This window comes from Rhinolophus sinicus, chromosome 2 (genome assembly GCF_057876585.1).
Source record: "Rhinolophus sinicus isolate RSI-liver-muscle chromosome 2, RSI-T2T, whole genome shotgun sequence".
Classification (NCBI taxonomy): domain Eukaryota; kingdom Metazoa; phylum Chordata; class Mammalia; order Chiroptera; family Rhinolophidae; genus Rhinolophus; species Rhinolophus sinicus.
In genome coordinates this window covers 175,357,791-175,379,935 of record NC_142502.1, presented here as the reverse complement: position 1 = coordinate 175,379,935, position 22,145 = coordinate 175,357,791, and the positions used below count along the sequence as shown (strand labels likewise).

The following is a 22,145-nucleotide window of genomic DNA, read 5'->3' as shown; positions in this document are numbered from 1 at the left end:
TTTGAGTTGAATCCAGAGGGGCATTACAGCGACACAGTAAGAGAATGGGCTCTGGAGTCAGGCTCCCTGGGTCAGCAAGCTCTGAAACTTACTGAATGACTGCAAATTCAGTGACGTCGTCTGTAAGTCTCGCTTTCTCCTCCTTTATGAAATAAGAGTACGTGCCCCACAGGATTGTTATGAGGATTAATAAATGACAATTTATGTAAGGGCTTTATAATAATAAAATAAACATAAGCCATTTTTATTAGACTCAACTTTCCTAAAGATTGTAAGACAGTCAGAATGTCCCAAGAACAACCAAATAGAACAAACGTTCATTCTTTTTATAAACATTCCCTAGGCAACCACCAAATGCAAAGAAACATGCTAGGCCTGGAATATACAGTGGTGAATGAAAAAGATACATTTTCTATATTCACGGCAAATATAAAAAAGTGACACATAAATAATCACATATATGAGGAAACTTACGATTTATTTATTTATGCCTGTACTGGTTTCATTTTAACAACAAGGAAAAATAATCTAGAGTACCTTCTTTCTTGTCACTCTGGCTAATTTCAGCATGAGGAAACACTTTTTGCAAGACTGTTAGGATGTTGTTGAAGCTTCTTTCCAGCAGTGGTCTTATGATGGGGGATAGTGCATGTCCCGAAGACATGACAGCACGCTGGGAAGCAGGCACAATATTCTGCATTGCATGGTAAAAATCTTGGGCGTTGAGCACTATAGAGGAAACATCTAGCTGAAGTTTATGACTGCTAGCATAGATCTGGGGGTAACGCCTGCGAAGGGCAATCAGAGCGGCTTCAGTGCACAGGGCCTTGATATCAGCGCCACAATAGCCTAATGCAGAAAAGGAAAGGGGGAACAAAGGTAAGTTCATTCTGCTAATTATATATGCTCTGCAAATATACACACCTTTACCTAAAGAAATACCACAAAATCAATGATTATGTGCAATTTTATCAGCAAAATGAAATCTGACCACTTAAAAATCACCTAATAAAACTGTTTACTCATTAAGACTGGAAAAGTGTTTTGAATATTTTAATTAACAAACACATGAACTAACGATATTAAAACAAGTCATTTATTTTGTGCCAATACCACTAATTATAATGTACAACTTTTCTTCAGGAAAGGTTTTGAAAGAATAATAGTTTCATCTCAATCCTTCCTCAATATTCCCAATCATCAGTTAGTAGTCTACATGACATTACACTTACCTATAAACCTTTCTAATACTACTAACTGCCAAACACATGTAGGAGAGTAGTACATAAGCAGAAACTTCGAAAACAGAGCTAATCTACTACCTACTCTGAGTGCAACTCACAACCAAGTTAATATCTAATTACCCCAAAAATTATACTTTAAAGTTATAATCATCTCTGACAGTTCCAAAGGTATTAAAGAGAATAATAATCCATCAATTTTCCATATTAACTTCTTTCATACAAACACACATGTGTACACACATCTTTAGTTTAAAATGACTGACAATCTAGTTCTAAGGGCTATACCTACACGGGGTATTATCCATTAGCCATATATAACTGATTCATATAGTTAAACAATAGATCAAGCCCCCAGTGCTTTTAAGTCATTTCATTTAAGCAACAAATACATAGAAAAATATACAAACTGTTAGGTCTTTAACACAAAAAGGAAGAAAAACTCAAACTGGCCAGTTGTTTTATACATCAGCAATTAAACTTGCATTTGGCCATCTTTATCAATCATGCCAGCAGGGGGAACCACTCGAACTAGTTATAGAACATTAGTCCCTAAGCTCTTCGAAGAGTGGTATCAGGTTTATTTATCTTTTTATACCTCACAATGACCTCACCGAACACTTAAATACTGAAATAAAAATGGTGATTAGACAGGCAAACTATGAGGAGAAAAGAAATAACCCTAGACCAAATGGCAGGAAAAAGAAAAAAAACATTAAGGGACTAGCCTACATAAATCAACCTGCATGTGACTCACATATCCATAATGAACTATATCTGCATTGCTAGTAAGGCAAATGGTCCTGTTAATCAAGTCCTACAAATAACAGAAAAATCCTCCTTACCCTGCTGTTTTGTTCCATAGCACTCACCACCTAATAATTTACCTATTATGTTGATTGACTGTCTGCCTTCCCCAACTAGAACGTGAGCCCTATGAGAGTAGGGGTATTTGTTGTTTTGTTCACTAATGTATCTCAAATACCAAGAACAATCCCTGGCCTGGCATTCAGTAGATATTCAATACATATTTCTTGAGTGAAAGAACGAATGAAAAGAGACATGAATAATCCAAGGTTATAGTTTGGGAAGGTAAAGCTATTAATTTACTATGTACTACCAAAAAAAGTGGATAAATTATATTTCCTGAGCTTTTTTTCCCTAAGAAATCTAAATTCTTTTCTTATTAAATCAACTTAATCGCTATGTAAACATTTCAATGAAAAAATATAGAAAAGTATTGCATTCTTAAAGAAATATTTATTCAGAGTTAGGAGGAAATTTAGTATGACCTGTGAGAGTTTAATTCAGAAAACTATAAACAGATTAAGCATTAACACTGTCCCATGACAGCAATCTATCTCGCAAATAATTCTTCAGAATAACAAAATTTACCATTAGTCTTTCATTTTATTTTCTATTTCTCAATGAATAAACCTGAAAATATATTTTTCTGTCCCATAAATATCAGTTATAGTAGTTCAACAAAATAACTGTAAAACATCAGCTCAGTTATAAACAGTTAATAAAATAATCCATTTCAGAGGAAGTAAAGAATAAACCACCATCTTCAAACAGTGTAAACAATCATATTTCTTTAAAAGTATATATACAGTTAGTGAATATACTATATACAATGCTATTTTTACGTGCAAAGCTTAAGTTAAAAAAGAAAAAAAAAAAACTCAAACAATGCAAAACAGAAGAAAGCCACTAAAAGGTATTTTATGTAGTAAATGTTGCCCATAACCTTTATGTTTCACATATGTTATTACATACATACAAGCAATTTATTGCTCATTTTTTCTTAATTTATTAAAGATAATTTAAAAGCTTAACAATAATAGATCCCATTTAAAGAAGTAAATTTTCACATGGATTATCATAACCAATAGACTATAAAAGATAGGGTTCACCTTCTTTTACATTTGCTTGTGAATGAGAATTACCAGTTTTTATCTGTGGTGCTCAACCTTGACTACTCATCTAAATAAACAATAATACTGAAACAAAAATAGATGCCCAACAAACATAGTGAATCAGAATCTCTGGTGGTTTAGTATCATAAATATATGTTTTAAGAAAGCTTTACAAGTGATTCTGATATACAAAAAAAGTTGAGAACTACTGAATTAATAATATACTTCCTTATGAGACTCTACAATAGACTTAAAATTACATTATAACCAAGGCTAAATAGGTTATACTTAGGGTGACCACATGCCCTAGTTTAGGCCTCTTGTCATAATTACGAGCATTTTTTTTCACTCTCAAAAGTGTCCTGGTTTAGAAATATAGATACGATCATTCTAGAAATACTGAACAAATACTAGAGAAAGGTAATAATTAAATTTTATAAGTTATTTTTAAGTAAAACATCAAACATAATGAAGGCCCACAAGATAGACAACTGACTGATACGTTTTCATTGTTTTGGCCCTCTTAAGTGAAAATTAATCAAGAAATATAATTAGGTTTGAACTCCTCAGTAACTTTAAGTTCCCACTATTTGTGCACATTGTTCCAGATATGAAAATTATTTGAACACTACTTAAAAATGACACCGATTCTGTATGCAAACACCTCCAAGTACTTGGGAATTTATTTCAAGGTAAAAGTTACCAAATCCATAACCCTTAACAAGAGGTCATCTATCTCTGCAGTTGTTCATCAAGACTGCACGCTCTTTTGTTAGGCATGAACTGATCCATACATGTAAAACATGTTTGGGATACATAAGGGATAAGTGCATAATGAATTTAAAATGTACTACTATTTCATTCCTGTTTGAGGACCTGCCTTTGATTTTTCTTAAATGTGAACTGGTTTCTTAAATGGAATAAATGTCACAAAACCAGAAGTCATTTAACTATAATGAATTTTTATGTCACTCTTCAGGAAGAAAATGGTGTATATATAAGCTGATTCTAAACCACCACCACCACCCTCAAAAAAGGCAAAGAGAAGTTTTTCAGTCCTATAAGAAATTATGTCTTAAAATTTAACTTAAGAAACTGACTAAAAGCTAAAATAAATCACTTGGAGAAATGAGAAGTAATGGCCTCTGGAAATGAAAAAGGAAATTAAGATTCTAATATCTAGGATGAAGAATTAAATTAGAGTATATAATATTTCAGATGGTAGATAGGGTAATAGAAAGTAATTTTAAAACACCTATGTTTTAGGGATTTTCAAAATTTGAAGACTTCTGCTTATTTCAGTTAAGGATCATTCTGTGACAAATTCACAGAAGAATCCACAAAGATTTCTCAGTCTGATCTGCACTCTAACACAATAATATCATAAACGTAGCAGAAAATCAAAGGGGTCAAATTTCAAAATGGGAAAAGACTGGATTTTGCACCAAATACCACCCTCTCCCATAAAGCAGCACAAGGCTTTGCAAAGGTCAAGCCAAATTTACATGAAATGGGTTTGGCGCATGCTCTCTTATACCAGGCAAAGCTTTTAAACTGGAGTAGTGCTGGAGAGATTTACGTTTTCTCCTCACCAGAAGATGCCGAGGTCTTTGTGGCTCAAAAGCTGAGGGATGCTGCTTCGGAGATGGAGGTCCCTGTGGATGAAGAGGATAATTCGGATGTAGCTAACTGAATGGACTAATGTTCTATTTAAGTTTTAATTATTTGATGGTGGGTTACAATGACTTTTTACCTAAGTTGTTCTTTTTGGTTTTGGTAACTTTAAAGTTTTCCCAAGTAGGATACTGATTGTTAGTGGACTTATGTGGGGGATTTCTTCATAATGCTTAAAAAGTTCATGAAGGAAGATTTTTTTTATATATAATTTATATTTTTTAGAAAATTAAGAGGAAAATAGACAAAAGATGGAAAAAGAATGAAGGAAAAATACCTGTATGTATATTCAGTTGCTTAATATGTATTCGTTTTGATTTCTAATCTAATTAGAGCCAAAACCCTGAAACCTATCTCCTCTGTATAATCATGTACATACATAAAATACTCTCACCACATCCTTTTAGGACAGTAGTGTTCCTTCACTCTTTGGGGAAATCTTCCACTCTATGAATAACATAACATTAAGTTGGAAAGTTTTATATTTTGGGAAATACTAGCAGATGCCATTAAATATGTTCTTTGAAGACTTCTTTCTAGGCCACAGGCATGAAGAGGAGCCCATCATGTAATCGGCAAAGTGAAAGACCGTCCTACCTTTGACATGAGCCTTTTTATCTCTCAAGTTTATACTTCCTTTTCTTAGTGAAATTTCTGAAAGGGACACTTCCTAAAAGGAGATACTGTAGTAATATTATGGGAATCCCAGCGCTCAATGAAAAGAATATCACTATGGAATTTTGTTAGTCAATCATCTAATGGCAGCTAAAATCCTAATTTAGAGGCGTTCAAACTTCAAGTGAAATGTTTAAAATAATTTTTACATTTAAAGGCAGAGCCATCTATTGCACAAAGACATAACTATACTCATTCACATTCCAAACATAAGGGGAAAGGGAGGCTGAGCAGAACAAACAATGACATTCAAAGAATTCAAACAGTAGCACTCACCAACACATTTTTCAGCCAATTCACCTAAAAAAGCATCTGACAATTTTGGATTCCAGTCCCTGGTATGAATCTGTAATATGTGTTTTCTTGCCTAAAAAAAAAAAAAAAAAAAAAAAAAACACCACAGGTAAATAAATTTCTTGTCTTAAAAAAAAAGTATAAGTAAATAAAATATCATCAATCCCTCAAAAGTATTTGCTGGAACAAATTTATGGACTAACCATACCCCGGAAAAGCAAGTGTATACTTTAAAAGAAATTTAAACATCTTGGCACGCATAGGAACTCTGATTCCCATAGTAATCCACTGAGATGTATACCAGAGATCTTGTCTCTGTTTCACAAACTAAGACATTTAATATTCTGAGAGGTGAAGGAACTTGACTAGTGGCACATATGACTGAGTGAGTGATCTAGGACTAGAATTTAAAACTAACTTTCATTTTTATCATTTGAAAACATATGAACAAGAAAATTTAATGTGTTATAATAATCATAACTTTGAGACAAACTTTATATTTAGATTTCACAGAACTTTTGGTTCTGTCATATGCATAAGATATTATAACTGACAATGAACTAAACAAGCAATTTAAAACTTGAAAAGTTTGAAGTAAAAAGTTTGCAATTAAGAAATGAAATATAATGCATATTATTATCTTGTAAGTTAGTTGATCCTTTGGCACTGAGAAAAGAGTGAAGAAATAAAATGGGGTCACTGTAGTCAAACTGCTAAATTACTAAAATCAAGTGGGCTGAGGCATGAGGAAACAATTCTATTCTTGCTTTAACCAGCCTGAAAACTGCAAGTTTTGAATTTTTCGATGTGCATCAATACCTAGATATATATATATATATATATATATAAATCCTATAGATAACCCTCTGAAGAACTTAGAATGTTCACATGCCCAGACCACCTGACATCTATTATCCAGACCACCTGACATACATTATCCAGACCACTAGACATCTGGAAGATTACCATCTCTGACCAATCCATGGGCTGAAAATGCAGCACTGATTCTTCCCAAGAATGTATTTTTTACTAAAAGAACTCTCAGCTTTTCTTTCTTCTTCAGAACACTTTGGGCACTGCCTAGTTGTGTTTCTGATTTGCAAATCTTAAGACCCTGTAATAAATCTTGGCCATTCATTTCCAGCCAAAGCCTCCTGATTCCTTGTGCTCAGTTAACAGCATTTAATACATAACAAGTTATTTTCGGTAAATATCTCCAATTTCTCCCCTCCAATTATTCTCTCTTAAACTAACCATACTCCAAACATTTTTGCACCTACAACTAATGGAAATTGCTCCCATCAGGTTCACCACTGACCTACATAATACACTAAATACAATGGCTGATTTTCTGTCATCACCTGATTTAATTTAGCAACATTTAACAGTTAATCACACTGTCCTCATTGATATACTTTTTCCACTTGGCTTCCAGAATTCCACTCTCCTAGTTTTCCTCTTATCTTACTGACTGCTCCTTAAATATTATCTAAGGGAAAAAAGCTGAACAGCCAATCCAGGCCTCTTACACAGACCCACCCAAGATAAATGACTTTAGGTTTAGGTCTCATAGAAGCTTCCTTGAAATGTGGACAGTCAAAATTAGTGTAGAAAACTATGTTCAAGATCCATGCTGTACAATACAGCAAGCCACTAGCCATATTATGGTATTTTATTTTAATTGTTAAATTAAATAAAATTTAATATTCAGTTCCTTGGTCATACTAACATAACCAACAGCCACATTGCGGTTGGTTACTGGCTACCATACTGGAAATGATCAGTGGACGATGCAAATAAAGAACATTTCCATCATCACAGAAAATTCAATTGGACAATGCTGTTCTAGACCTTGTTTCCTGTTAAGTCTCTGATTTGTGTAGACTGTACCTTAATTGTGAGGACTGTGACTGGCATACAGATGTTGAGGCCTACATGACCGGACAAGATAGAAGACAGTTAGGAAATCAAGGTAATGGCTTCCCTGTACCAAAATTGGCACTGGCTGTGTCTCTTAGAACTACGCGCACCCCCATGTACTGGTAGAGCCTAAATGATTTGCTTGGACAGTTGTAAGATATTTCATGTTTCATAATCAAATCACAAATAAATCTTAATATATCAAAAACAGAAACTCGTACCTTTTGATCAGGCAGGTTGAAAAGGAATTCTCTGTCAAAACGACCAGGTCTCCTGAGTGCAGGATCTATAGAATCAAGTCTGTTTGTAGCACCAATAACAACAATTTCACCCCTGTTGTCTAATCCATCCATAAGAGCAAGGAGGGTTGACACTATGGAGCTGTAACAAAATTTTCAGACAAAATGATAACTTAAAAAAAGGAAAGAAAAAAATGTAAAAACTGATGCTTATACTTTTATCAGTCTTAAAATGCTAATAAAATCATAGCATGACACCTTAATGCAAGATCAAGTAATGTACAGAAATCATTTTCAAAAAGTCAAAAAATACATTAATAGACACCTAAAACACAAGATAAACAACAAGATAAAATGGACTTCATCAAAATTAAAAGTTTTTCTGCTTCAAAGGGCACAGCACTGTCAAGAAAGTGAAAGAGCCACCTAACTAGGAGAAAATATTTGCAAATTATATATTTAATAAGGGTTTAGGGTCCAGAATATATAAAGAACAAGAAAAAGAAAAATAACCTAATTTTAAAGCAGTCAAAAGATTTAAATAGACATTTCTCCATAGAAAATATACAAAGGTCCCATCATTAAGGATGTCCAAATCAAAACCAAATGAGGTACCACTTTAAATCTACTAGTAATGGTTATAAAAAAAAATAAACAAATAACAAGTGTAGATGAGAATGTGGAGAAATTAGAACACCCATACACTGTCAAATGTTGTGCCTCTTTGGAAAACAGTCTGACAATTCTTCAACTATTAAATAAGTTAACATAAGATCCAGCAAAGTCCACTTGTACATAAATGTTCATAGTAGCTTTGTTCACAAGAGCCAAAAAGTGGAAGCAGTTCAAATGCCTATCAATTGATGAATGGATAAATAAAATGTGGCATATCCATACAATGAAATATTATTCGTCAATACAAATAAAGTACTGATAGATGCTACAACATGGATGAACAGTGAAAACACTGTGCTGATTGAAAGAAGCTGGACACAAAAACCCACAAATTGCATGATTCCATTTACATGAAAAGTCCAGAATAGCATATCTGTAGAAACTCAAAGTGTATTAGTGGTTGCCTAAGGCTTGGGGGCTAATGAGAAAGAGGTTTGAGAGAGAAAGGTTTCTTTCTGGGGAGATGAAACAGTTCTTAGTTGATTGTGGTAATGGTTACACAACTCTGTAAATACACTGAAACTCACTGAATCGTACAGTCTAAATGAGTGAACTGTATATGTGAACAGTATCTCAATAAAGCTGATTTTAAAAAAGAAAAAATACAACAGCCTGTTTTAATAGATAGCAATCTTGGAGGGGTTAATGTCTGCCAATTTACAGTATGTTTCAAGTTCCTATAGAATTACATTTGCGTTATCGTTATACTTTTTTTTAAGACAATTTCTTTAGGATGGCTACCATTTTAACTGAGTTCACCTTAAAATCATTTTGTGCATTTTTTAGAGTAGCTTTTTAAACTGACTGAAACATTTAAACATTACTGGATAAAAATGTTTCATGTCTAATTATAACACAAGCCATAGTTCTAGTAACAATGATCTTCCTAGTTTTTCCAACTGTTCTCACTTCTATCCCTTTATTCTTACTAACACCTGCCTGAAATAATTTTTCCAATACGCTCAACATAATAAAGAAATCATTCTTGCTCCTAAATTAACTGTTCTACCTGTGTTCCCCAAATCTATAAATGAAACCAAAATGGTAGAGACCCAGGATATATGCATAGGGAGGATTTGTGCTTATTCTTTCCTGTTGAATAACTGAAAACTAATAATATAAAGGCCTCACTCAAGATATAAGTGGTTAGGGGCCGGCCCGGTGGCTCAGGTGGTTGGAGCTCCATGCTCCTAACACTGAAGGCTGGCGGTTCGATTCCCATATGGGCCAGTGGGATCTCCAACCATAAGGCTGCCAGGTTGATTCCTCGACTCCTGCAAGGGATGGTGGGCAGCGCCCCCTGCAACTAAGATTGAACAGGGCACTTTGAGCTGAGTTGCTGCTGAGCTCCCGGATGGCTCAGTTGGTTGGAGTGCGTCCTCTCAACCACAAGGTTGCTGGTTCGACTCCCACAAGGGATGGTGGGTTTGGTGGGCTGTGCAACTAACAACAGCGACTGGACCTGGAGCTCAGCGCACCTCCACAACTAGGATTGAAAGGACAACAGCTTGACTTGGAAAAAGTCCTGGAAGTACACACTGTTCCCCAATAAAGTCCTGTTCCCCTTCCCCAATAAAATCTTTAAAAAAAAAAAAAAAAAAAAGATATAAGGGGTTAGAGAGCATTTCAGATCTTGCTTCCCAGCAAATGTTGTAAGTTCTGCCTCAAATAAACGCTTACAAAAATTCTCAACAACAAAAAAAGATATAAGGGGTTAGAAATAGCATCCTTAAGCGTAAGTTCATATTTAATATCAAACTTTTCTTTAGTATATACGAGTCACAGAAAGGCATTTCAAATGTTTGCAAGGATTTAATCAGCATTTTTAAGTGTTTTGCACAAGGTTTATCAGAAGAAAAGTCTTAAAAAATGGCCAAAAACAGAATTACATCCTAGCTTACTCTATCAAAAGTTGTCTTTATTTAAAAAATCTAAACTACCAGCCCCTCGATCAAAAGATCAAAATCCTTTAGTAACCCTTATTATGTTCAAAATAAAGTCCAAACTACTTAATACTACATTTGAGGGCCACTTGCCTACCCTAACCCTTTCTCCTGCCTTATCTTCTAAAAGCATTTGTATTATCTTTCAAATATGAATATAAAATCCAACTGGAATTGTTTTATATGGTGTGAAGAGGAATCCAGTTTTATTTTTTCAAAGAACAGATATCCAATTTTCCAAGCATTATTAATTATTGAAAGGTCATCCTTTCCCAAAAGCATTGTACTGCCTCTTTTTAAATCAAGCACCACTTACGTGTGCATTCATATATGGCTCTGGGCTCTGTTCAATTAGTCTATTTGTGTAGTCTTCCACGAATATCAAATTATCTTAACCCTAAAAAGCCTTAATAACCAGTAAAGCAAGTCTTCCCACCTCGTTCTTCCAAAAAACGTCTTCACTAATTTTATCCTTTGTATTTCCATATAAATTTCAGGTTCATTTTGTCAAGTTCTCCCAAAAAAGTTGTGATTTTTGAACAAGATTATGCTGAATCACCTGACTAATGTGGAAGACAGACAACTTAAAAATATTCAATCTTCCAGCTCATGAACATGTATTTCTCTCCATTTATTTAATCTTCCTTTAATGTTTCTGAACCAAGTTTTATTATTTTCTCCAGAGATATAACATGGAACTTTCCAAATTTATTCCTAGTAACTCCTTTTTTAAGGGGATTACATGAGTTAAGTTTTCATTTTTACACAATTACTGGTACACAGAAAAACAAAATTCTCTATATTCATTGGTTTAACTTTGCTAAATGCTCATTACACTACATCTAAGAAGTTATCTCAAGATTGCTTTGGAAGTTTTGCATACAAAATCATATCATCTACAAATAACATAATTCATTATTCCTCTCCAATGCACACCTTATATGGTTTTGTCTTACCAGACTACACTAACTGGGATCTACATACAGCGATGAATAGTGTTCACAGCAGCCATGCTTGTAACTCTCCATATTAAAAGTTTTCATCTTCCAACATTAAGTATGCTTGTTATAGTTTTTTTATAGACACTTTTAAGAAAACAGAGTACCCTTACATTCTTTGTACTCTAAGATGAAGGATCTTATCATAAACAAATGTTAAATTTTATCAAACATTTCCTCCACATCTATTAAGACAGTCATATTTTTTCACTAATATCATAATGTGATAAACATTTTTCCACTAATATCATAATGTAATAAATTTACCTTAGTTGATTTCTCTCATGTTAAACAAACCTTGTATATTTGAAATAAAATCAATTTGATCATGATGCATTATCCTCTATATCTTACTGGATGTCACCTGGTACTATTTTATTTAGTATTTCTATATCCATGTTCACAAGTGAAATGGGTTTCAATTAACTTTCTCATACTGTTCAAACAGGTTTTTTTAAAGTCTTTTGAAGATATGACTGACATACAATACCCCGAACATATTTAAAGTACACAATTTGATAAAGTTTTAAAGTGTGTGAAACTGTCACCACAATCAAAGTAACAGACCCATCATGCTCTTCCTCATGTCCCTTTGTAATGATCCCTACTGCTCCTCCTGAACCTCTACCCAATCTCCAGTCAATCACTGATCTGTGTTCTGTCACCTACAGAATAGCTTGCATTACTTAAAATCGTATATACAAGGGATCATACAGCAATTACTTTTTTTCTTCTGGATTCTCTCATTAAGTATAACTATTTTGAGATTCACCACATTGTTGGTTTAAAAATAGTTTGTTTCTTTTTATTGCTAAGCAATATTGGGCATTTGTCAATTTTATTTGTTTTTTTCAAAGAAGCAACTTTAAGATTTCTTGATGTTTGTATGTCTTTGTTTGCAGTTCATGTATTTGCTATAGCTTTTTGTTTTACTAATAACACAGGTTATTTAGAATTAAAGCAATAGCTTTAATAACAAACAAAATTCGTGACTTATCTTTTTATTTGTTTATTATATTCTGTATAGTACTAAACTTTGGAAATTAGTTGTCATTTAAGGCACAAATACGATCAATTTTTGTAAATGCTGTGTATGTCTGAAAATAGTGTTCATTCGATATTTGTCTTACATACTTGTATGTCCACTAGATCAGATTCATAAAATATAGTTGTTCAAATAATTACAGAGCATTAACTTATTTTTTGCTCACTTGGTCTATCAATTACTGAGATACATGATAGCTCTCACAATGATTATCAGTCTCTTTATAATTTCTGTCAATTTTTGTTTTATACAGTTTGAAATGTAGCTAATAGGGAATTACAAATTTTAAATTGTTACACCTTCTAATAAACTGAAGCTTTTATCATTTTAAGTTAATCTTCTTTATATGTATAATAATGCTTTCTGTCTTATAGTCTATTTTGTCTAATACTAATATTGCTACACCAGCTTTCTGTTAGTGTTTATTTGATATCTTTTTATGCCACTTAATGAATTTGCCTATTCTGGACATTTTATATAAATATGTGACCTACTGTGTCTAGCTTTTTCCACTTGGCATAAATCTTCAAGATTCATCCATGTTACATGTACATATAAAAGGTACACCCATGTAGCATGTGTCAGAATTTCATTCCTTTTCAAGGCTGAATAATATTCCACTGTATAGACATTACCACATTTTCCATCATCAGTTGATAGACATGTGGATTATTTCAATGTTTGGGCTATTATAAATAACACCGCTATGAATATTTGTGATTAAGCTTTTATGTGCTTTTTTCCCCACCATTTTACTCAGAACCTTTCTGTGTCCTTGTATGTAGATATGGCTCTTGTAAATGAAACATGGTTATATTTTGTTTTTTTCCAGTCTGACAATCTTTGTCTTTAAAAAAAAAAAAAAAAAAATTCAGTCCCTTTACATTTGGGTTTAAATCTACAATCACATTTAGTGCTGTTTCTCCTGTTGATTTTGATTCCCCTCCCCTTCTTGATTGCTTTTGGATTGATTGCATTTAATTATTCCATTTCCCCCCACTAATAGTTTAGATATTACACAATGTTTCTATTTCATTAGTGATTACTCTAGAAATTAAAACCTGCATGACTGCTACTCAAAGGTTCCATTTCCAGGTTTGATGGATGAAGATCCTGCCAGAAGACCCTTTGCTCCCCTTCAGAAAATAACTATAAACCCTGTACATGGTAATGCACAAGCATACACCTGAAGGAACTGGTGAGTAAAGAGAAACAGACAGATTCTGGTGGGAGTTCATGGTCATTTAGAGAAAGGGAGACATACAAAAAGCAAATTCCTCTCTCTCTAGCTTTTGGCATGGGGCTAAGTACAGTGAGGCAGGAGAGGAAGATTATGTGGGGAAATCCCTTAACTTTGCAGTCTGAGACTCAGTTCAGAAAAGAGAAGGCAGAAAACCGTTAATACTATAGAATGCAGGGGCTCTCACTGATCTGTGTCCTGTCACTATAGATTAGCAAGAGTCAGTGAGGACATCCCCAAACTCTTATCTCCTCACATCTCTAAATGATCTCTAACAACAAGGACACAGAGAACTCAAAGATCAAGCAAAAGACAGAGCTGAAAAGAGACCAATGCTACCAGCCAAGAAACAGTCTCTATTAAAAGCCTAAAACAGAAAATTATGTGCTAAAACAAAGGAAACACTACTCATCAAAGAAAAATAATAGAATCCACAGCCCCTACAAATTAACATCAATAATGTCCAGAACTGCCTGACAGATGAAAAACCAAAACAACAAAACGTATTTTCAAGAGAAAAGAAAATCAAGCAGGCCTAACAGTGAGGTGAACCAGATGTTGAAACACAAGATTTTAAAGCAACTATTAACTACTCTCAAGGAAGTAAACAAAATGCTTAAATGCATGAAAATCACAGTAGAAAAATATAATGAAAAGATCAAATAGAAGTTCTAGAACTGAAAAACATAATTTCTGAAATAAAAATTGTGTTGGATAGACAAAACAGCAAAATGGACATGACAAAGGAAAAAGCAAATGAAGACTAACTGAAGACAGATCAATAAAAATTATCCAAGACGAAGACAGAAAAGGATTGACAAAAGACAAATTTGCAAATGTGTAACAAACACCAATCAGAATAAACACAAAGCCTAAGCTGAGGCATATAACAGCTAAGCTGTTGAAAACCAAAGATATAGAGCAAATATTGAAAGCAGCAAGAGAAAAAAACCACGTATTCTAAAGCATGGGAACAACGATCTAATTAATGGCTTTCCACTTTTAGGATACAATGTAGTAGGGAAGACAGAATCCTGGCAGGGATCAGTTGACCCGCTATCGTGTTTCCCTGAAAATAAGACCTAGCCCTAATGTACCTTTTGGAGGAAAAATTAATATAATTAATTTTTACATTTTTATAAAATGAATATAATTAATTTTTAATGTTTATATATAATTAAATATATTATGTTAATATAATTGATATAATATTTATGTTATATTATATAAGACCCGGTCTTATATTATACTATATTATATAAGACCCGGTATTATATCATATTATATCATATCATATCATATATCATACCCAGTCTTATATTATATTAAAATAAGACCGGGTCTTATATTAATTTTTGCTCCAAAAGACGCATTAGAGCTGATGGTCCGTCTAGGTCTTATTTTCGGGGAAACACAGTAAGTAGAGAAGACAGAGCTGAGATTCCAGGGAGACCAAGAGGACTAGAGTTCACAGGAAAGAGTACCAGAGAGACCAATGTACAGAGAGTGAACTCAGGAAATACATACAAAGCCCCTCATGACTTTAGCTAAATATTGATCAGTGCATGCATATGAGGAATTTACTCAAAGCACAGGGAAAAAGATAGCCAGAAGAACTAGAAGTAACAGTATTTTATACTCACAGAGAGCCAGAAATATTGCCAGTTAACACAAGCCAGACTGGGAAACCTCATTGCAAGTAATGCACAGAAGGACCCTACTTTATCAGTGGGGAATATTTAGCCCTAAACTGAAGACTACTCCAGATTCACATAACAAACTTTACATGTAAGATTCAAAAGAATTAAACTGTTTTTATGTTAACTGTATCCCAGGGTGGGGTGGGGGGGAGCCCTCAAGAATATTTAATTATAATATCCTATCTACCACTCAACAAGGAAAAATTTATGTATGGCTTCCAAAAAAAATTGCCGGGTAAAGAAGTAGAATACAGTCCATAGGAGAAAAATCAATCAAATTAAACCAAACCAGAACTGAAATATTAGAATAGGCAGATGACATTAATTTTTATAACCATATTCCATATGTTGAAAAGTTCCTTGTATCTTCATATAGGAGATACAAAATAGACACAAATAGTATTTCTAGAAATGAAAACAAAAATATGTAAGTCAAAAAATAAAAAATATAATGAACAGGATTAACAACAGATTAGACATTGAGAAAAGATAACAAGACAGAGCAATAAAAATTATCTCAAATTATACAGAAAATACCACTTAAAGCAGAATTAACAAATTGTCAGTGAATTATGGGACAGCATCAAGCAACTTTAATGTATGTGCAATCAGAGGCCACAAGTAGAAGAAAGAAAGGGACAAGTGAGACAGAAAAAGTATTTTGAGAAATAATGGCCAAAAACTGTGATGAAAACAAGCAGGTCACAGATTTAAACAGTTCAATCCAAAAGTGAAAAAACTCTACCATGAAACACCTTTAAACAAATTGCACAAAACCAGTAACGAAAAAAATTAAAAGCAGTCTGAGGAAAAAGGATATATTACAAACAAAGAAACAAAGACCACAGCAGAACTCTTCACTGCAACAAAGTGAGGGAGGAGACAGCAGACCAACACCTTTAAAGTGCTGAAAGGAGAAAAAATTCTATACCTAGAGAAAATAAAAAATTCTATACCTAGAGAAAATATTCTTCAAAAACAACGGCTAAGTTTCTCAAAAACTTACCCGTAATACTACTATACAGCCCAGTAATTCCACTCCTAGGTATCTACCCAAAAGGGATGAAAACATGTGTCCACACAAAGACTTGCACATGAGTGCTCTTGGCAGCATTTCTCCTCACAGCAGAAATTGCCAACCTAAGTATCTATCCAATGTATAGTATTAGCCATACAATGGATACTATTCAACAAAAAAGGAAGGAAATACGGACACATGCTAAATCAACTGTGCTCTTTAAACCATCATACTCAGTGAAAGAAACCAGACACAAGAAACCACACATTGCATGCTCCCATTTATTTGAAATATCCAGAAAAAGGCAAATTTATAGGAACAGAGATTAGATTCATTTGGCTGGGGAGATAGGAACAAGGATTTACTTCAAATGGACATCTGGATCTTATGGGGGGAGGGGGAGTGTTCTAAAATCAATTTATTCTAATGGTTCTACCACTCAGAATAGTTATTTTGAATTTTACATTTGAAATGGATTTTACAATATATAAAATATAACTCAATAAAAGTAGTTTTTAAAAAGGTTAAATAAAGGCTGTTTTAGATTTGGGAAAGCTGAAAAAATTTGTACCCTGTAGATCTACACTGGAAGAAATGTAAGCAGAAAGAAAAATATAGCACATGGAAATACTTATCTACAAAAGAAATGGTAACTACATGAATAATTCTTTAAGGTATTACTATTGTTATTGTTATTATTATTATTTAAATCTCTTTAAAAAATTGTATGGTATAAAAATGTATGACAACAATGGCATAAACTTCAGGAGTGGAAAAATGCAAGTACACTACTATTTTATGGTTTTCCACTATATGCAAAACAGTACATGATCACTTGAAGATAGATGATGATAAGTTAAAGACATCTACTATAAACCTGAAAGTTACTGTAAAATAATAAAACAGTCATGACTAATAAGCTAACAAAAGAAATAAATGAAATTATGAAAAATATTCAATTAATCCAAGGAAGGAAGAATAGGAAAAAAATGGAACAAGGAACAGAGGGACCAATAGACAACAATCATCAAGATGATAAATTTAAACCTAACTATATCAATAGTCACATTAAACGTAAATGCTTATTTGAGGGAAATGGGATATATTCATTATCTTGATTATAGTTACAGTTTTGCAGGTATATACATGTTAAAATCTATCAAGTGTATCTTTAATTATTATGTCAGTGCTGCATATATATAGTTTATACTGTATGTCAATTATACCTCAATAAAGCAGCTTTAAAAAAAACAATAGTAAAATAAAAAGGAGATTCTAAAATATCTTCAAAAAATATTTTTAAAAGACAAGAAGCAGAAAAAGAAAACAGACACAAATAGACAAGAAATGGTGATCTCCAATTTATCCATGTCGATAATTATATAAACAGTAATGGACTAAACAGTCAAATTAAAATGAAGAGATTGTCAAATGAAGAAAGCAAGACCCAACTATACATAATAAAAAAAAAAAAACACTCTAAATATAAAGACATAGAAAAGTTGATAATAACTTAATGGAAAACACATACCAAACAAAAAGTATAAGAAGTCTAGGTTAGCTCAATTATTATCTAATGAACATAGATTTCAAAACAAAAAATATTAACACAGGAGACGGCCGGTTGGCTCAGTTGGTTAGAGCACAGTGCTCATAACACCAAGGTCGCCAGTTTGATTCCCACATGGGCCGGGGAGCTGTGCCCTCCACAACTAGATTGAAAACAACGACTTGACTTGGAGCTAATGGATCTTGGAAAAACATACTATTCCCCCAAAAAAAAAAAAAAAGCTTCCAACCTTGATCAGGTAATTAAAAAAATAAAAATAAAATAAGTACACATAAACACACACACACACACACACACACAAAGAGAGATAGTTCATAAGAGAGTAACTGCAAAATAAAGCTGTAACAATAATAAATATGTATGTACCCAATACAAAACTTCAGAATAAATGAAACAAAAACTAGCAGAACTAAAAGGGCAAATAAACAATTCCATAATCACAACTGGAGAAAAATATCTCTCTGCTGCTCTTAGAATAACTAGACCAAAAAAATCAGTAAAGAAACAAAAGATTCTGCATAACACTACTACAACCTTGTCCTACCTGATATATAATACAGAATACTACACTACAAACAGCAGAATACAAATTCACAAGATCAACAATAACAAAAAATGCAGGGAGGACAGTTAGTTCAATTGGTTAGAGCGCGGTGCTCCTAACAATAAGGTTGCCGGTTTGATCTCCACATGGGCCACTGTGAGCTGCGCCCTCTACAACTAGACTGAAACAACTACTTGAGTTGGAGCTGATGGGTTCTGAAAAAACACACTTAAATAAATAAAAAAGTTTAAAAAAAATGTAAAGAGTGAAGAAAAAACAAAACCCAATAACAAAAAATGCAATGCATTTTAAGTCTTTAAGAGTTATGGTCTCTGACCACAATAAAATTATATTACAAATAAATAAGATAATCAGAAAAAACACAATTTTAAATTAAACAACACACTTCTAAATAATTGTGTCAAAGAAGAAATGACAAGAGGAATTAGAAATTGTTTTGAACTGTATGACAGTGAATATACTATGGGATGCAGCTAAAGCAGCACTTAAAAGGAAACAGCTTTCAATGCCTGTATTAGAAAAGAAGAAATGTTTCAATCAAAATCTAAGCATCCATCCTAATGTGGGGAAAAAGGAAGTTAACCCCAATACACAAAGAAAAAAAAGCCAAGAAAAGTCATGGCAGGACCTTAAATGCATATTGCTAAGTGAAAGAAGTCAATGTAAAAAGATTATATACTGTATTATTCCAACAATATAGCACTCTGGAAAAGGCAAAACTATGGAAACAGTAAAAAAACTCAGTGGTGCCAGGGGCTGGGGAGGGGGAGAAACGATGAATTGGTAGAGCACAGAGAATTTTTAAGGCAGTAAAAATACTCTGTGCGATACTACCGTGTTTCCCCAAAAATAAGACCTAGCTGGACAATCAGCTCTAATGCGTCTTTGGAGCAAAAATTAATGTAAGACCCGGTCTTATTTTACTATAAGACTGGGTATAATATAATATAATATAATATAATACAATACAATACAATACAATACAATACAATACAATACAATACAATACAATACAATACAATACAATACAATACCAGGTCTTACATTAAAGGGTAATAGATTCTAACAGACATTTCACAAAAGAAAACATCCAAATGGGCAATAGGCACATGCAAAGATGCTCAGTATTATTAGTTACCAGGAAAATGCAAATGAATCTACTACTACACGCCTAGAATGGCTAAAGTTAAAGAGAATAATAATACCAAATGTTTGCAAGAATGAGGAGTAACCCAAATGCTCACACATTATAGGTAACATAAAATGATACACTTTGGAAAACAACACCAATTTAAACATGCATTTACCACAGGATCTAGACACTCCTCTCTCCAGTATTTACCCAACAGAAATGGAACTATATGTCCACACGAAAATGTATATGCAAATGTTCTTAGCAGCATTATCATAATACCCAAAAACAGAAAAGCAAACGAAATCTCCATCACATGAATTAACAAATAAACTGTGGCACACACACATATACACACAGTCCCCAAGGAATACTATTCAGAAATTACATGGATAAATTTCAAAAATAGTATAATACATCAGGATCAAGCAATTTTTTCTATAAAAAACCAGAAAGTCAATGTTTTAAGTTTTGCAAGCCATACGATCTCTTTCACAACTCAACTCTGCTCTTGTAGTGCAAAACCTGCCATATATAATTCAAAAAGAAATAAACATGGCTGTGTTCCAATAAAACATTTACAAAAACAGGCAGGAGGCTAGATTTGGCCCTCAGGTTGTTGTTTCCTGATGCCTGTGCTAAGTGAAACAAGTCTTCCTCAAGGTCACAAATCACATTTTATAAGCCTCATAGCACTTATCCAAGCGCTAAGGCTAAATCCTATGTCAATGAGTGAAAAAAATCCAACATAATCTGATCAGAAAAAATTACCTGTGGATCTGATCTTGTCTGCTAGAGCGAACTGGAGCTAATCCATCTATTTCATCAAAAAATATTATAGAAGGTCTCATCAAATATGCCTAATACAAAAAGAAAAAATGTTATTTATTGTACTAGTTTCCATTTTTAAAATTTAATTATTTTGTTTTTTTAATAGCTAATATAAGCAAATGATACAACATGCAGCAGGTAAGAAAGATTATAGAGAGAAAAAGGAAATCACCTTGCCAACCACTCGGGCTTCTCCCAGTAGACATCTACTGTTTTCAGTTGGTTTTCTTCTTCCATATATGTTGTTTATACACATATACACAAATATGTCTTTTTACACACTACTTTTATTTTATTTAATGCGTTGCTTTTATCATCTCACACAGACTATTTTATGAAATAGCATATTTTAATTAGCTCCCACATGAGTATATAAAGATCTGCCTAATTCTTTTGAAGAGACACAAAATGGAATATGAAAGTACCATAATTAAACTAGTGCCTACTCATGGACATTTAAGCAGTCAATCTTTTCCTATTATCAACAATGCCTGAATAAATATTTATGTACATCTACCGTTTCACATGAGTATAAATATCAATGTAGTAAATTCTAAAAGTAGAACTATTGCTTCAAAAGACATGTGTCATTTCTAATTTAGTTAGACATTTGCAAATGTCTTCCATCAATGTGTCAATTTACCCTCTCGCCTGCAATATTTAAGAGTGCTCACCAACAATTATCAAACTTCTTGAACTTAACTAATTTTTTTAGGATAATGTAATCTTAGTATCATTCTAATTTTTATTTCTATCATCAATAAAGATAAGCACTTTCCATATGTTTAAGAGACATTTATATTGCTTTTTCTATGAAAATTCTATTCATATCCTTTGTGAATTTTTCTATTGAATTAGTGGTCTTTTGCTTACTGATTTCTAGGAGCTATTTGTTTTAAAAATTAGACTTCTCTCTTTGAAAGGAAATACAAATATTTAATGCAAGGGATATCATTTATCTCTTGGTTTTGCTTACATGATTCTGTTACTATTCAGAACCTTAAAAAAAATATTTTATATAGTGGATCTTTTCTACCATTGTTAGACTCTCTCAACTCTGAGAAACCAAATTTTCCTGAGTTTTCTTCTGGTACTTCCAGTGTCATTTTTCTCACTTAAATCTTAGATCCAGCAGGAACTTAATTTGATTTAAGGTAAATGAATATTATTAGATTATAAATAAAAAGTCTTTATTGTACAATTTACTCTATAGTTTATTTATATTCAAAATTACTTCTAGAAATCATGGCTCAAAGGAAGGTCAGCTTATTCAAGAATGGATGTGAATTTTTCATATTTCCCTGACTGATATATGTATTAAACTTCCAGTGTTCTCTAATAATTTGAAATGAAGGACAATTCAACCACAAAACTTAGGTTTTGGAAAAAACTTTCTAGGACTAGAATAGAATTATGTAATAAGATTTGATAATTACTTTTACATACATGAAACACACAGCTCTTTT

The 22,145-nt window shown here is 33.0% G+C and overlaps 1 protein-coding gene across 4 annotated transcripts in view; it reads right to left on the bottom strand.

Annotated features, from left to right (window-relative positions):
• ATAD2B (ATPase family AAA domain containing 2B) overlaps positions 1–22,145 on the bottom strand; it is a 113,254-nt gene that overhangs the window by 53,467 nt on the left and 37,642 nt on the right. For all 4 annotated transcript variants that reach the window (XM_074331748.2, XM_074331743.2, XM_074331746.2 and 1 more), the window contains exons 13-16: positions 20,620–20,708; positions 7,945–8,104; positions 5,786–5,876; positions 538–849 (exon numbers count right to left, since the gene is read on the bottom strand). In XM_074331748.2, coding sequence (XP_074187849.2) covers positions 538–849; positions 5,786–5,876; positions 7,945–8,104; positions 20,620–20,708 — 652 coding nt within the window. The remainder of the gene's footprint in view (positions 1–537; positions 850–5,785; positions 5,877–7,944; positions 8,105–20,619; positions 20,709–22,145) is intronic.